The sequence below is a fragment of the Blastomyces gilchristii genome, assembly GCF_000003855.2.
Source record: "Blastomyces gilchristii SLH14081 genomic scaffold supercont1.17, whole genome shotgun sequence".
Classification (NCBI taxonomy): Eukaryota; Fungi; Ascomycota; class Eurotiomycetes; order Onygenales; family Ajellomycetaceae; genus Blastomyces; species Blastomyces gilchristii.
The window spans coordinates 490,299-505,720 of NW_003101666.1; the positions used below are offsets into that span (position 1 = coordinate 490,299).

Consider the following 15,422-nt stretch of genomic DNA (forward strand, 5'->3'; position numbering starts at 1 on the left):
CCTAATTACACTGAGGCTGCTAAAAAATATGAAATCAGTTAATATATATTATCACAGCAGTATAGAGATGTTCAAATATCAAGAAAGAAAGCAAGCTTTATTCACTGTAAAAATCTCACAGATTTATAAGAAGAACAGCTTCTTTTTCATATCAATTAATTAATAGATCATAGTTATCTTATACATCTCAAATCCTTTATAATCTCATTATTGAGATTCTAAAAGCATCTATTAAAATTAACTAAATATCACAATTTCACTAGTACTATAAAAATATAATCAAGTTACTCTATCTTTGAAATATCAATTAAAAATACAAGATTGTAAATAATTTAATATATTTTAAGTATTATTTTAATCTTATAATAGATTTCTTTCTTCTACTGATTTTTTACTTCTTACTAATTAATTTATAGCTATAGATAAAAATCACTTAATATAATATTAAATCTATAAATATTTATAACTTTAATAAGAAAGAATTTCTATTAAAACTTATTCATACTCTTAAATATATTATATTAATTACTTCATTTAAATCAGATTATATAATAGATATTAGTTAGAATAATAGTCAAGAATTTATAATACTATTTATTTTAATTTATATAGATAAAACTTCACTCTCATCTACTCTTATATATTAAGAAGAATTAAGAGATATATAAGATACTTAACTGAAGAATTTTAATAATAAAAAGAATTAAATTTACTTTATTACTTTAGTAAATAAATAAAGTAATAATAAATATAAATTAATATAATTAAAGAAGATCTTTAAATCTCTTATAAAAAAAAATATAAATATAAACTTTTTATATTAAATAGTTACTTCTTTTATATTAATATAATATTTATTAATTATATAGATTATTATTAAATTTTATTTACTATCTTTTCTTCTTATTCTACACACTGATTACAGTTACTAGATATTGAAATATTTAAATTATTAAGTAAATTATACTTTAATTTACTGAATAAATAAATAAGAACTGAAATAAGATTTATATACACTATAAAGAGATCTTTTTAATAACTATTTAATACTATATAAAAGAAAGTAGTTATATTTTTAAATATTATATTTATATTTACTACTACTAATCTATATTTATTTAATTTAGAAAATAAGTTCTTAAAAAACTTGTAATGTAATCTTATATTCTCTTAGATATATAATATTAATTAAGAATCTCTACTTCTATTATTAATATATAGAAATTAATAAAGTAAGTTAAATAGTAATAATATTAAATATCTAGTAATTTCAATCAGATAATCTATATAGAGAAAAATCTTACTCTTGAAAAAAAGATTCTTCTAATAGAGAATAGATAGCTACAGTAAGCTCTTAATTAAAAGAGAAGATATTATAAGTATAATAAAGTAATAAGATTATTAAATTCTTTAAATTTATTATTAATACAGTTCTTTTTACTAGTAAAGATATAAATTATATATAAGAAAATAATCACTTCTGAAGCTATTAAAAAGAATAAATAGACTTATAAGAAGAATACTAAGTTATAATATACTATTTTTAAGAAACAGAAGAAGATAGATATTATAAAGAAGAGAATAAAGTAAGAAATAACTTATTAGATAATAAAGTAATAAAAAGATATAAATAAAACTATAAGAGTTACTTAACAGTAGATTGAAAAGAAGCTTAAAGATATAAGAAAGACTTAAGAGTAAAAAGAGAAAAAAGAATAAGCTACTATACAATAGTAATTATAATTAAATTAGAAAAAAATTAAAGAATTTAAAAATCATCTTTCTAATCAGAAAAGTAGATTCTTAATTTTATAAAAAGTAACTAAATTATGTTTTCAGAGCCCTGTCAGAGTGCTTATGAATTCACTGTCAGAGAAATCTAATAATATTATAATCTCTACTGATTTAATAACTACTTACTCACTAAATCTGTCTTTATTCAAGATTTCATATTCTGAGTAAGTTATTAAGTCTAATAAATATCTACAGAATTAGCTGTATATTTTTATATGTAATTTTCTATATATATTTTCATTATATAATATATCACCTTAAAATCTAATTGCATTGTTGAGATATTGATGAAAATATTTCATTATTGTGATAGCAAAATGGCGGGCGTTGGGTGTAAGCGGGCGTTGGGTGTAAGCGGGCGTTGGGTGGTTGATCACGTTACCTCATAGACAGTAGATTTCAAACCCTTCACCATAGCGCGAAGCCACAGGAACATCACAACTTCCAATACCATACCGCTTGAATCGTTAGGACGAACATAAACGAACGTTCCAAGGAATAGAAAGTCCACAGAGCCCAAAATAACGACAGGAAAAACCTCAGCGCTTCCAACTTCCCGCGCTTTGTGAAATCTGAGCGTATCCTAGAGCGTGAAGTTGAGAAAATTTACTCAACTTGGAATACCAACATGAATGGATTTGATAAAATGAGATTTTCTCGACTCCCCTCTGATCCGCCAACATGTCCCTGCATTTGTTTTCCATGCAGTGGAATCTAGTCGTCATGGCGCTACGTTCACAGGATCGAAGATTCACATGTAATGTAGTGCAAATTCACTTGGCCCGTGTACGCATCAACACACCGCTTTTCATTTATCATGAACCCCGTGTCGTCTCAAGGCGATGGTATGGTATGCTCCGACACCCGGCGCAAACCTGTGTATCCTCCCTCCAACGTTTCCGTACCGACTACCCCGGAAAAAAGACCAGTACAGTACCCACCCGCGTTTAAACCTTAGCTACGATCCTTCCATATCGTTCCTCGTCAACGAGTATTCTGTATAGATATTTGCTGGCGCTTGAGCTACGTAACCAGAACGGGGCAATTATTTGCAGAGGTATATGTCGAGCACCAAAATTAGGGAATCCCAACTTTTTTTTTTTTTTAAAAATGTTGATATTAAATTGCAATATTATTGAGTTTATTTGTATACCATGGTAAAATGTTAAACATCATACACTAGAAGTACCCCGGGTTGTTGAGCTGCACGCAACCAGGGTATGAGTTCATCATCATTGTACCGCTTCCGATTACCAGGAGAGCCTAGTTATTTATTTAAGAACCTAGGTTACTGAAAACAATTGATATTAGTTAACAGCAGTTAAAAGTTGTTGTTTACATTAAAGGCATGGACACCGCAAGCAGTATAAGATTTGTCAAAATACAAGCACTGATTCAATATCAGCTTTCAGTTCTCTCTTTCATCTTTTCCATTTCCATTTTCATAGAATACTTTCAATCAGGGTAATTGTAAAAAGATGGAAAGTTTTGAAGTTAAATTAGCTGTGACAGACTAAGATTCTTCCTATCAGCGAACTAGAATGCTGGGTACAGTACAGAGTAACTAGTTATCATTGTTGTTGAGAAAGTCACTAAACAAAGGAACTAATTGCTTTTTTACACAATGGCCGGAACATCTTTGAACCTCCTCTTATCTACACAAGTAAGAAACTTTCCAACGTCAGGAGAAGGGCTAGCCCGTTTTATCTCCTAGAAGATGCACGGCCAAGCTCTTTCCGACGGGAAATGGACAACCGAGTGAGTTTCCCGAGGGGAATGAAAGTAAGTTTGTAGTTTATACTTCAAGTGGCCGGTTGACCTCATGCTGTACTGTACAGTGTAGAGAGAGGAGAGCACAAGTGAGTTGGGGGATGAGTGATATATTACGCCCGAACAAAATTTCAGCTTGCACCCCTGAGAACAACAAAGACACCAATAATGGTCGGTCAAGGATCGAAATGAGAAAGCAGAACTCAACATCTCCGGAGAAGTCCATCTTTCTTCCTCCATAATATCAGCATGAATTTGCCTCCTTCGGTTGGGTGTGTGCTCGTATTTGTACAGTAACTACATGGTTCATTTTGGGTTTAGCCCTTGCACAGGACAGGACATCGTAAAACAAACCTAATTTCCCCGTGTTAACTTGAGCCTGTGAATCGTGATTGATCTCCAGGTCCACCCGCCTCCCTAAGCATGAGGTTCCCCGTCATTGATCAAGCCACCCTTTTTGTTCTCGAACAATCGGAGCTGTCAGCGATCGAAATTGAGGAAAAATGGAAAACCTCGTCGGTCGTTGGAGTTATATCAGCTTACCCCCCGCGGGTGCCGAACATAACCGCACCCTTGAACAGCAATAAATAATCATGTCAAGATAGCTAATTTGGCAGGTTTTGCCTTTCCTACTTTATTTTTAGTTTTGGGGTTAGAACGACGTATGGAAACGGGTGAGAAGATTCCATTGTGCAAAGAAAAAGAAAAGAAAAACAGCACCCGCAGCCACATGTCACACAACACATGTAGTTAACTTATATAGTACTACTTGTATCTGGACGATCAGAAAATAGGAGAGGGGTTATTCAACGGTCACTTGACCTGATTCGTTGCTTAGACCCATGGGAATGTATACATTCCGGTCGAAGGGAAAAAATACTTCGCCTATCGTGGGGATCACCACGAAAGCAGCGAATCCTCAAAATTGGGGTGATGAAGGAAAAAATAAAACCAAAAGGAAATAAGTTAACTGGTCGATTATCAAAAAAGGAAAGGCTGAAAAGGAAAGAAATAATTCATGCATGTTAGGTCCCAAATTTGTTTTTTTGCCTGGTCCTTTCATTTCATTAAGAGGTCCTCTCCACCGTTGATTGCTGCATAATTGCCCTTCACGGCATGTGCTCAGGGTCCAAGACAAGGACAAAAGAGGAGTTTCCACTATGTTGCTCCAATTAGAAGGATTGCATCTCCAACCCCCGGCTGGTCAGTTTTACCTGATTTTAGCGAGATAAAACAGCGTCGGACTCGGCCTGACTCTTGTTTCTTTTTGTCCGTCCGATTTTTGCTTCTCCATTGCTTCTTTCGCATTCGTTCTGTTTTTAACCTTTAGCAACGAGAAAGTATTCCTCGCTTAACAAAAGAGTCCATGCACTCGTGATGGAAACTTTCCCCATCGGTCTTCGTCTTCGTGATGTGAACGCACATCCTATTTTTCCCTGACCTCCCGTCGGGCATCAACAGCATGCATGCATCTCTCGTTCTTTAGTCTTGGGACTTTCCAAGGAACTAGTCAGTAAACCTGTCGTTCCGACTAGTATCGGGTGATTTTTCCATTAGCGTTTGTGGAGATGAACTTCATCCTTCATAGGAAGGGGTGGGTGGGCAAGAACAAAAAAAAAAAAGTTTAATAAGCGTCCTGAATCAATGTCCTCCGCATATCTTTGGGTGTGCACTGTATTCGAGTTATCAGCGTTCCTCATTGCTTCCCTCCAAGAATTTGGATTGATAAAAAGCGAAGAAATGGTATCGGACCTTTTTGCTGGGTATCTGTTAGGGATTCTCGCAGCTGATGCTGGCCCTTGAGCTTTCCCATTGGAATTTCACCGCGCGAATTCTATTATTCCGCTTATTGGGTGGAGACTGTGGAGGTTGCCCCATCTCTCCAATTTGGTGCAGCTCCTGAGTCCTGACAGACAGGAGGACGAGGCGAAGTGGGTTCATCGAGGGAGGGAGTGAGTGAGGGGCGGGGATTGCCGACTATAAGCAACCAATAGGAGTAGGGACAGGTATGCTGTACCTTTCGAGCAGAGCTTATTATTTGTTAGCTCTGCGTGACATATTTTGATACATCATCGAAATCATGAAGAGCAGGACGCCGTTGGCATTAAAGAAACTGGCAGGCGCTGGAATTCTTGTGCCTGTCTGGGCGGAAAACGGCCACTAATGAATATTAGGCAGACTGGGAGAACAATAGGCATTATCTATGGCAAAACAAAAGCATTTTCTGGGGTGTAGAGATTTGAGCGCAGGGCAAGCAAGCCTATAGTATAGATGATATAATCTCATCTCGAAGCAAACGGCCGTACAGACAAGCATTGTGCATCTTATAAGCTCAAGAGTGACGCCGATGCCTTTGCAAATTGCAAGGAGCGGACGAGCCCGGACTTGGCGCCCAGCCAGGTTGAGATAGGGAGAAGTTAGCGAGTCTAACCCATCTCCGGGGCTTAGCGTAGTCGAGACAGCAGAGATACATTGCAAGAAGAAGCACAACATGGGGTCCGCCTAATGCAGGATGTAGAGCTCATGATTCAAGAAGCCAGCTTATCACGGGGTATTATTATTGTTATCACTTTTGGTCGATGCTGACAGAATCTTGACCGATTTAAAGCAATCTATTTTTGGCCATTCTCGTACATACGCAGTAATGTTTATCTTGGTTCAGGCCACATATTTTTGACTTTCGGCTCCTGGTTTCCTGGTTCGAAATGGCGCGCGTTGTTTTTCTTTTTCTCATTTCTTGCATCAGAGTTACTGCAGACGCCAACTTGGTCTTTCAGTAAGCTAGTCGCCACAAACTGCCGGAGAAATGGGCGATGGGCGCGGGAAGGGTCCACCAAACCTCGGGGCAGCCACGAGCTAAGCCTGAATGAAGTCGTCTTCATTCAACCCGTCTTTTTTTGCAAGGGCGATACAGCACAAATACCAGAGCAAAGTACAAGTACGGAGTAGTTACTCCGTAGTTACCGCTAAACGGATATGGGGGTATCCATCCCACCTGACTTTGGGCCCCTATCCTGAGCCGCAACAACTGGATGCTTTGATGAGGACGAATCATGAAATGTTGTTCCAAACATCGCGTCCATGGGTCCTTCGCATATGATTCCAGGAAGCAAGTAATCCGGGGATAATGAGAGTAATTTGTCGGGGTGTTTAAATCGTGCGGTCTTAGTGGGGTCCGTTAAGCCGTTTTAAGTGGTGCCAATCTGCCCCGGCGGTCGTAGGCTGTCAGCAAGCACTGGCTAGGATGAGACACATGGATGTCGCCATCAAGCATCGATTTGAATATCTGGTATCGAGATATCAGGCAATACACCGTAACAGCCGGGCGGAAAGATCATGACCTCCCTACGCAGTACAAAACTGCATGCATCCGTAAACACAGTTCCCCCCCACTGTTTGATCTGCGGAGTGTCAACTGGGCTTTTCGCTTCGGTTGGAGGAGGCCGGAGCTTACATGCCTGGAAACTTCTCAACTGCCTCTAGCTGGATGGGCGGCGGAGCTAGCTGCTGCTGTGTATCAGGCTTCGTATCGCACTAAAGAGGCGCGCCTAGAGAGTGTGAGGTGAGGAGGGAGGGGCAAATACCTCCATATCCGTCGGATTTAATTCTTCTTCTTCTTCTTCTTATTATTATTATTGATTGGCACTTTCTGTTTCCTCTCTCTTCTTCCTAGTGTTGTTTGCTTCGCTATCTTCCCTCGGGGTCTTCTTCTGTATAAAACATCAGCGTTAACCAATGGCTCAGGACGAGGTCAAAATCAGAAGAGCGACAGACCAAAGTCAATAATAATAATTATTGCATAACAGGTCTTCCCAGTCGTCAATTTAACTCCAGACTTACGCAGACTTACGCAGCGTATTCCTGTTTTCCCGGTGCTTGGATCCGCCGAGTTGGTCGGACACCCCCCGCGCTTTTTTTTTTTTTTTTTTCCCCACGCCGCCCACGCCGCCCACCAGCAAAGGAGCGATTCCCCCCAGCGATTTCCCCCAGCGATTTCCCCAGCGCATCCCCACATACAAACCAAAACCACAAACCTCATCACATCACCTTAAACCAACCAACCGCCTCACCCCAACCCTCTCACCTCGCCATTATTATTAATTATTATTGCTTCGTTTCTCCCGCAGCATTCTCCTCACCTCTTTCCCCCCCCACACCCCCCTTACTACCGACACTCCTCGACCCTCCTCGACTCTCAGAGGAGAATTATCAAGTTGTCAAGTTGCTTGACAAGACTCGGGTTCTTGGAGACGACGCTCCCCCTGGCAAGAGGAAGAAATATCTTCGTTCCGCGCCTCTAGGCCGCTTCAAAACTTTGCTCGTCCTCTCCGACTCGCTCCACTCTCGCTTTCGCTTGGGTATCTTTTCTGTGGCATTTTACGCCCATTCCACCCTCAGCATATTCACTGTGGCTGCAGGTTTGATTTCTCGACTCCTGCAGTTACCAGATAGATAACATCGTTGGATTTGCCCGTCGCTGTTTTGCGACTTCCGTACCGCCTTATCTATCTATCTCTTCCACCTCCTCCCCAATAATGGAGAGTTTCGACACCATGACCGCCATTCCATACCTAGGCAGCCCGCTGTCTATGGCCAATATGCAAAATACCGACTATCTCAATGCCATGCCTTCACTAGATATTCCAGACTCCCATTCAACTTATGACCATGAGACATTTGTTAGGTATTGTCTGTCCCGTTTACAGTATCCCTATCTCCCATCCCTGCTTGCGCCTTTGACTAACCAGTCCGTACTTGCATAGCGGTGACGACATTGGCTTTGCGCAACCTCAACTTCCAGCTCACTCTATACGGCGCTTCTCTAATACTCACTTCGACGACCCTTTCCCAGAAATGATGCCCCCCTTCGAAACCCTCCCGTCCGACCAGCAACTTCAACAAGACTCCTCCATCGACCATAACCATAAGCTGCTCAGCTTTTCTATACCCATGTACAATTTTACTTTGCTAGATTACTCACTACGGCGAACTTCCATATCAATGGCTGCCCAGCTTCATGGCATGTTTTTCCTTGCGGAATCGCCGTGGACGACTTCACCAACGACCAAACCAAGTGGACCGCCCCCGATGGCGGAATTAACTTGCTACAGACGAAATCTTTTCCAAATCACAGGCTCAGTGACACTACCACGTACAATGAGATATATCATGACGGAGCAGGGCGATCGCATCCCCATCCTTGCGCAGGAGCTCAGAGTCTCGGCGACTGAATCAGTGGAGGGTAATCCCGTGAAGATTATTTCCGTTCCCTGGAAAACACCTGCTGCCAACGCTACAGGTCAACCAGAGGACAAGACGGAAAAGGAACCCCCTTCAATTCCTTTGGATATCATGGCAGGTCAGGATATCGATTCGGATTATGCCACTTTCTCGATTGCGTGGAAACGGCTGCAGTTTCGCATCGCTACAGCGAATAATGGCCGGCGGAAGGAATTACAACAACACTTTGTCGTGAGATTGAAGATTGTCGCAACATTGTCAACAGGCGATAAAATTTCAATCTGTGAGGCGCATTCTGGACCTGTGATCGTGCGCGGTCGTAGCCCAAGGAATTTCCAGTCGCGAAAGGATCTTCCTCTTAGCGGGAGTGCTGCATCCTCACGAAAACATGCCCAGGCAAACGCCAACCGGGCGTCGACAAGCGAGGCCTCTGGAACAGCAACAAAACGGAGCAAATCTCCTCAGGATCAAGACGCCAAGAAACAGCAACTCCCATCATCATCATATCCGGAATGGACGCAGGCCTCAAGTGGCCCTTCCGCTCCTCTCCCCACATCCACTTTTACCAACTCCAGTGTAAACGATGCAGCGAATTCTTATGCGAACTCCAGTCCAGAGGTATCTCAACATCGTGAAAAAAGACGGCGAATCAGTGCCACGGCACGTCCCATCAGCCTTTCATTCATTGATGAGGGGTCAAGCCCAGGAAATTCTGTGGGGGATTCAAATGGCACACCCCCCGTCATGCCAATGGCTACAAACGTAAACAACCATAGACAGCGGGACAGTGACGGGTCACCTTCAGGGAAGCTGCAGAAGATTTCCACAGCGCCACCAAATCGTCAACCTCTAGCCCACAACAATCACAATTCCTCAGGCAATATGCCCACTCTAAACCAAACGCAGCACCAACATCAGCTGCCCCTCCTAGCATCACAGATACTCAATCCCAATGAAACTGCAGATTTTCTCTACGAGTACTTCCCGCTCGGTTTGGATGACTGGCAAGCCCCTGTTGATGCAGTTTATCGACCTCACGTTGTCCATCATACCCACTTACCGGATGACCCCAAGGCGATCGCCGCAAGGAGTCGGAGTAGGACATATTTCGTCGAGGGGAGCTAAAGCATACATAGCTACATACGCCGCCTTTCCATAGACGCCTTTTTTATTGGGATCCACGAGCACGTTTGATATAGCTCCCATCATTCTATCTGTTTCACTTTCCCTGGTTAGGATCTTCTCATGAAGTTTGTTAAACTGCCGTTCACACTTTCTGTTTTGGGGGCGATGAAAATCTCTTTCTTTTCTTTTTTCCTTTCTTCCCCCTCTCTTCATGAATTGGATATGGGCGGGAAAAAGTATTTTTGGGAAATTAAGGGAGCCCTTTTTTTTGTTAGGGGGCTTGTTTTCTTTCTTGCTGTAACCTTTTTTTCTTCTTCTTGGATACCTATATGTTGTTTTCTTATAATGTTCACCCCTCCCTTCGAAATTTTGTCTTATATCTACTCTTTTCCTCTCCCTTTTTGACTTTGCTCTTTTGAATGCGCCCCCTTCCTATATATCCGACCGATTTCGACATTGAACCTCCTCGAATTTTTATACCTAACTGGATTCGTTAGGCAGGCACCCCCATTTCAGTTGTATATACGTACACATATAACCACAATACCTTACATACACTGGTTCTTAAACCTAACAGTTCAGGCCTTTTTCAGCCCCTCAAGCCACCAGCGTCTTATGCCAGACCTGGGCGAAATAAGCTTCGGGTGGAATGGATTTCTGTCCCCATTCTCGTTTGCATGTAAAGCGAAATCCCTGTTTAAGCACAGCGTGGCAAGGGAATCCCTCCAAATCTCCACCCCCCCCCCCCTCCTCGCTTATCAGCTTATAGAGATTGTATGTATTATTACTAGCAGGCGCAAAGGGCCGATATTCTCACCCCAGAAAAAGGAAGCAAGCAGGCAGAGCTGGAAACCTCTTCCCAAATATTTCCGGCTGAAATCGAACCAATCAAAACACCAAACCCACTTTCTCTGACTTTAGTTTTCTGGATCTTGGTTCTGAAGATAACTCAAAAATGATAAAGCAAATCCGAGGATCGACGCCGACGCAATCATCATCATTATTATTACCTAGGTACAGTGCCTGAACCGACCCAGACCCAGTCGTAGCCTGTGTCCCACGGACATCCACGCTGTTAAATCCATGGATGAGGAGTACCTGGATGTAGGCTATCTCGGATCCCGCGTATCAACATCCGATTTTCCTTGTCAGACGGAGCAGGGCGCGGAAATCGAGATTTCATCAAATTAACCTTAATCTTCCAACTAGCGAGCCTTTTTGACTTTTCCCTAGAAAAAGATTCCTAACCTGCCACGTGGGAGGAGGGGAGGAGCTGTGGATAGCATGAGCCAGACATGCTATGCTGTAAGTGGGACTACTTTCTGCAGAATGAATTCTACGTAAAGGGGCCAAACATTTATCTCCCCTCATCCATAAATAGGATATAAATATCCAGCAATTTCAAGCGAGCCAACCTCCAACCACATGTCCGCAGATATGTCCGAAGAAGAAGAAGGTCAGTTAAGTGGGGGCCTCAGTTGCTTGCGTCAGTCAGAGTTTTGATTCCAACGGGGCGTTGTGCAGAGAATGTTCTAATCACCTTCCATTCTGGAAGCCGTTGGAAAGGGGATTTTTTTTGCAAAAAAGAAAAGCAAAAAGGAAAAAAGGAAAAAAAGAAAAGAAACTTTCCAGCAAAAACCAGGCGCTATCGCTACGAAACAACCTTTTCAAAACGCGCCCCCCTTCAGCGTCTAAGTTCAGCAACTAAGTTAGGCTTCGCGGCGGGATTTTTTTTTCCGTCTTCCCCTGGACGATGCTGTTGATATTCTTGCTCAGTGCATCTTACCAAGGCGCCTGATGTCGCGGGAATTGGGAGTGGCGCGGAGAGGGTCCCTATACACCTTCACCTCTGCCCATCATGCCCAACTATCCCCCATGGTACGTGGCAAAGTTGCTAGTTTATGGCAAGTTTTCCGAAAAGCTCCGCTCACCCTTCAAACTTGTTATGCGATACCTCCCGGAGAACTCAGCCGGGGAGACCTTGTGTGGAAAAAAGAAGCCCTTGATCTAGCGGAGATTGCTAACTCATTTAAACAGGGACATTAAAAGAGAAAGTAAAAGAGTAGTTCAAAAGAAGTCAGAAAAACAAATAAAAACTTTTATGCTCGGCCTCCTTTTCTTGTTCCTCCCCTTCCTCAATAATATGTCAGCTTTGAAAACCACAATGACCCCTCTGAATATTCATTCTCAGGAGAATGAAAACGGCGGAACGAAACAGATGCCTGAAAATCTTTTGGTCAGGGATTGAGATTTTTCATACCCGGCGAATTTCAAGCTCACCATTTTCAGAAAAAGCCTTGACCAATACGCCGTCATGTTTGTTTGAAAATTTAGCCAGGAATTGAGAAGCACCATGAAAATCAGATAAACAGGATGTATGAAAACTCCTGTGCCTCACGAGCAAGGTTCTAAAGCATCTGGGTGAGGGTAAGGAGACTGACGATGCACAACGGTTTAAATATGATATTCTATACTCAGCTGTGATTTCTAGTTTTGACTAGGGAACATACGGCTCTAAATCAGCTACTCCGTATAGAGAGAAGATTTGATACTTTTCAGCTCACAGGTATTTTGATATCTGAACCACACCATCTTATATACTTGCATTAACGAAATTCCCGTTCTAATTTCCGGCGAAGGGGAAGGACAAACTGAAAGTCAAAGGGATTGAATTCGTACAGTACTGATGATCGATCAATCCCATCACAGAACCGACCCGTCGGTGTATCCTACCTACCTACCCATTAGGAGATCATACCCGGATGCTCTGAAAGAAGAACAGAATCACTCAACCCACACAGGGAGATCCCACACAAATGTTTAGAATAGCAACCCACCCTTCATGCAGATGGTTGGGAAACCCCAACCACAGTCTTCCAACCACCTGGAGGAGAGCTGCCAGATTCGAGCCACCAAGCTCGCCCCGGACCAAAAGGGAGGGGGGCTGGCGCAGAAGATTGGCCGACCAGGTCATGTCGCAATACAATACACACACACTCCTTGAGCACGAGAGATGCCCTTAGCCAATTGCATGATATGCCATGTTATGGATCTCTGATGAATGACGCGCAAAAAACAGGCTGGATGTTATCTCCCATCCCAAGGGATTAAGGAGTTTTATTGGAGAAATATGATTCCGTCCTCTGGAGAGCCCTAAGAAAAATATATATATAAATATCGCTTTGTGCTCTTGATATCTGTGGCTTTGCCCAATATCCACTCGGCACAACTTCATGGGAATAGACATCGAGACAACCCATCACACCCCGCACTTCCACAGCTCTCACCAGCTAGATTTGGCCATAATTGTGTGATACATGGCTATTTTGAGCAAAGATGTAAGAACTCCAGTTTGATGATTGGAACGCCAGAATGGCCCATATTAATCTTCCAGCGAAATGTTGTTGAGGGGGTGAGGGGAAAGGAGATGTTTGTCAAACCAAAAGCCGTTGCGCAGAGGACACTCACACTTTCCTCTCTTCAAGATGGGAGTCCCATCTCCGCATAGATTTTATACGAATCCATCCCATTCCATATATTGAAGATGGAAAGGCATGAATGATAGCTTAGAAACTGGCGGGGAAACCGGAAAAGCCGACACAAAGCTCAGAGATAAAAATAAGCAGTGGGGGTGAATGTTACCCCATGCTCAACATCTGACTCTGTCAGATCTCTTAATGCAATCCGCGCTCATAGGAAATCTTTGAAATAGAAACTTTCTATCCAAAAGTTCGCAAGACGCTGTCAACCGAGTTCGACAATTTTACAACGAAGAATGCATAGTGGCCCAAGGCGAATCAGATCACCTGAATGAGACGTGTGAAGCGCCAAAGGGCGCTGAAGATTCTCAGAGAAACCAACATTATCTGAAACCTAAGACAGCAGGGCCGGCCGTCTACATAACACTATCGCGATGAGATCGACAGACAGATAGACAGACAGATATATTGGGCTCTTAAATGCTGAAAGAGGAAATGTTACCGATTATCTCCTCCCTATCTCCTTACGTACGTGTCAATGTGCGAAAACAGCGCACCATCACTCTCAGCTAAATCATCCCATCTGGGCACGATCTATAAAAAACAACTTACCATAGAGCAACCATCACATAGAAGGCCCGCATCTCATATCAACCCCGCCCCGCCAACAACTCTAGCCTCAAACCTCTCAAGTTGAAAAATTTGCGCGCGATGATCGGCCCCTCAATTTCCACCCCGTCAGTCCCGTGAGAGCAACATACAAGGAATCCTGCTGCGGCTAAGAGGCGGATATCCAATTGTGGTGTCAGCGCGTAGGGAGTTGACAGTATCCGCGCATCGCATGCATTTGCTGGAATGACATGCAGATGCAACGCTGCTGAATAGCTACAGCGTGGTTATGAGTTGTTGAGTTTTGAATGGGATGCGGTGTTGAATATGTAAGAGAGTCCGGAAATGGAAAAAGGGGTAGGTAGGTAGGTAGCCATTATCTGTTTCCAGGGCGTTTTCTGGTTTGTTCACTGGCATATGTATGTGTGTATGTATATAGTTAGCTAAACCGCGGGCGTGGGGCGAAGGAACAGCGTCTCTTTTCGTAGAATACAAAGCACATGCTAGCGTATAGTTAGTTAAGAACATCCATTTTCAATTCATGTCCCGTTATTTCTGCCAACATCATCCCCTAGAGGTTGTTAGCAAGCATACCTCCGAAGAAACAAACCAAGATATGGAACGATAGCCCATCGAAAGAAAAGCTACCATCGTCGTACAAACATAACCAGCCACCTTCAAACCCTCGATTTTGGACCTGAAAAGGCCATGTGCGACCTAGCTACTAACCATATCATAATATATTTACTTCACCGGGCAGACAAACACCACCACGGGGGAGGAAGGGAGAAAGGGAGGAAGGGGGGAGGCACGATATCGATCAGCATTGTCATCAACGCCAGACACGCACGCGTCAATTCTGTGACTTCCTGCTAGCAAGACGAAAGACCATGAACGCACCCGACTCTTTTGAACCCCTACGCTTCCCAGACGGGTGGGACTGAGGTATCACATCAGCTCTCGGGCAAAGAGTAGGTAGGTATAGCGGTCGTATGAGAGCTTCCACGAACCCAAGGGGCAAAAAAATCTCCCGCCCCATCGCCATCAGTGACGGCCATCCAAATCCCGACCTCGATCTCAAGATGTCATTGTTAACAACAAAAACGCCTAGAATCTGTCTGTCTCTTCCCTGACAGAGGTCCTCTTGAAAACCGCCTCAGCTGAACTGGCCATGACCAACCTGCACAGCAGCAGAAGATAGGCATTGAATTTGTTTTTGTAGTAAATTGCGGAGCCCTGGTCCATATATTCCAGACATATATAATCAGGAATCTGATCTTTTTTAAGATTGATGAACCACTAATAAAATCTTCTTTTATTCGTTTCTCTTCTAATTTCTTTTGCTGTAGGTATCAAAAAGTCCTCAAATCACTGGGATATAATATCCGCCATTTATTTAAAAGG

The 15,422-nt window shown here is 42.4% G+C and overlaps 1 protein-coding gene across 1 annotated transcript; it reads left to right on the forward strand.

Annotated features, from left to right (window-relative positions):
• Positions 1-6,440: 6,440 nt before the first annotated feature.
• On the forward strand, positions 6,441-15,404 carry BDBG_07034 (acid phosphatase). Its single transcript, XM_031722913.1, has 4 exons — positions 6,441-8,248; positions 8,328-11,808; positions 11,968-12,496; positions 12,570-15,404. Exons 1-2 carry the CDS (start codon positions 8,100-8,102, stop codon positions 9,928-9,930), a joined length of 1,752 nt encoding a protein of 583 aa, XP_031579939.1. The 5' UTR covers positions 6,441-8,099; the 3' UTR covers positions 9,931-11,808; positions 11,968-12,496; positions 12,570-15,404.
• The last annotated feature ends 18 nt before the right edge of the window (positions 15,405-15,422 follow it).

Coding starts and splice junctions, on each gene's coding strand:
- BDBG_07034 (XM_031722913.1), top strand. CDS start 8,100: ATGGAGAGTTTCGACACCATGACCGCCATTCCATACCTAGGCAGCCCG. Junction 8,249..8,327: donor GACCATGAGACATTTGTTAG/GTATTGTCTGTC, acceptor GTACTTGCATAG/CGGTGACGACATTGGCTTTG.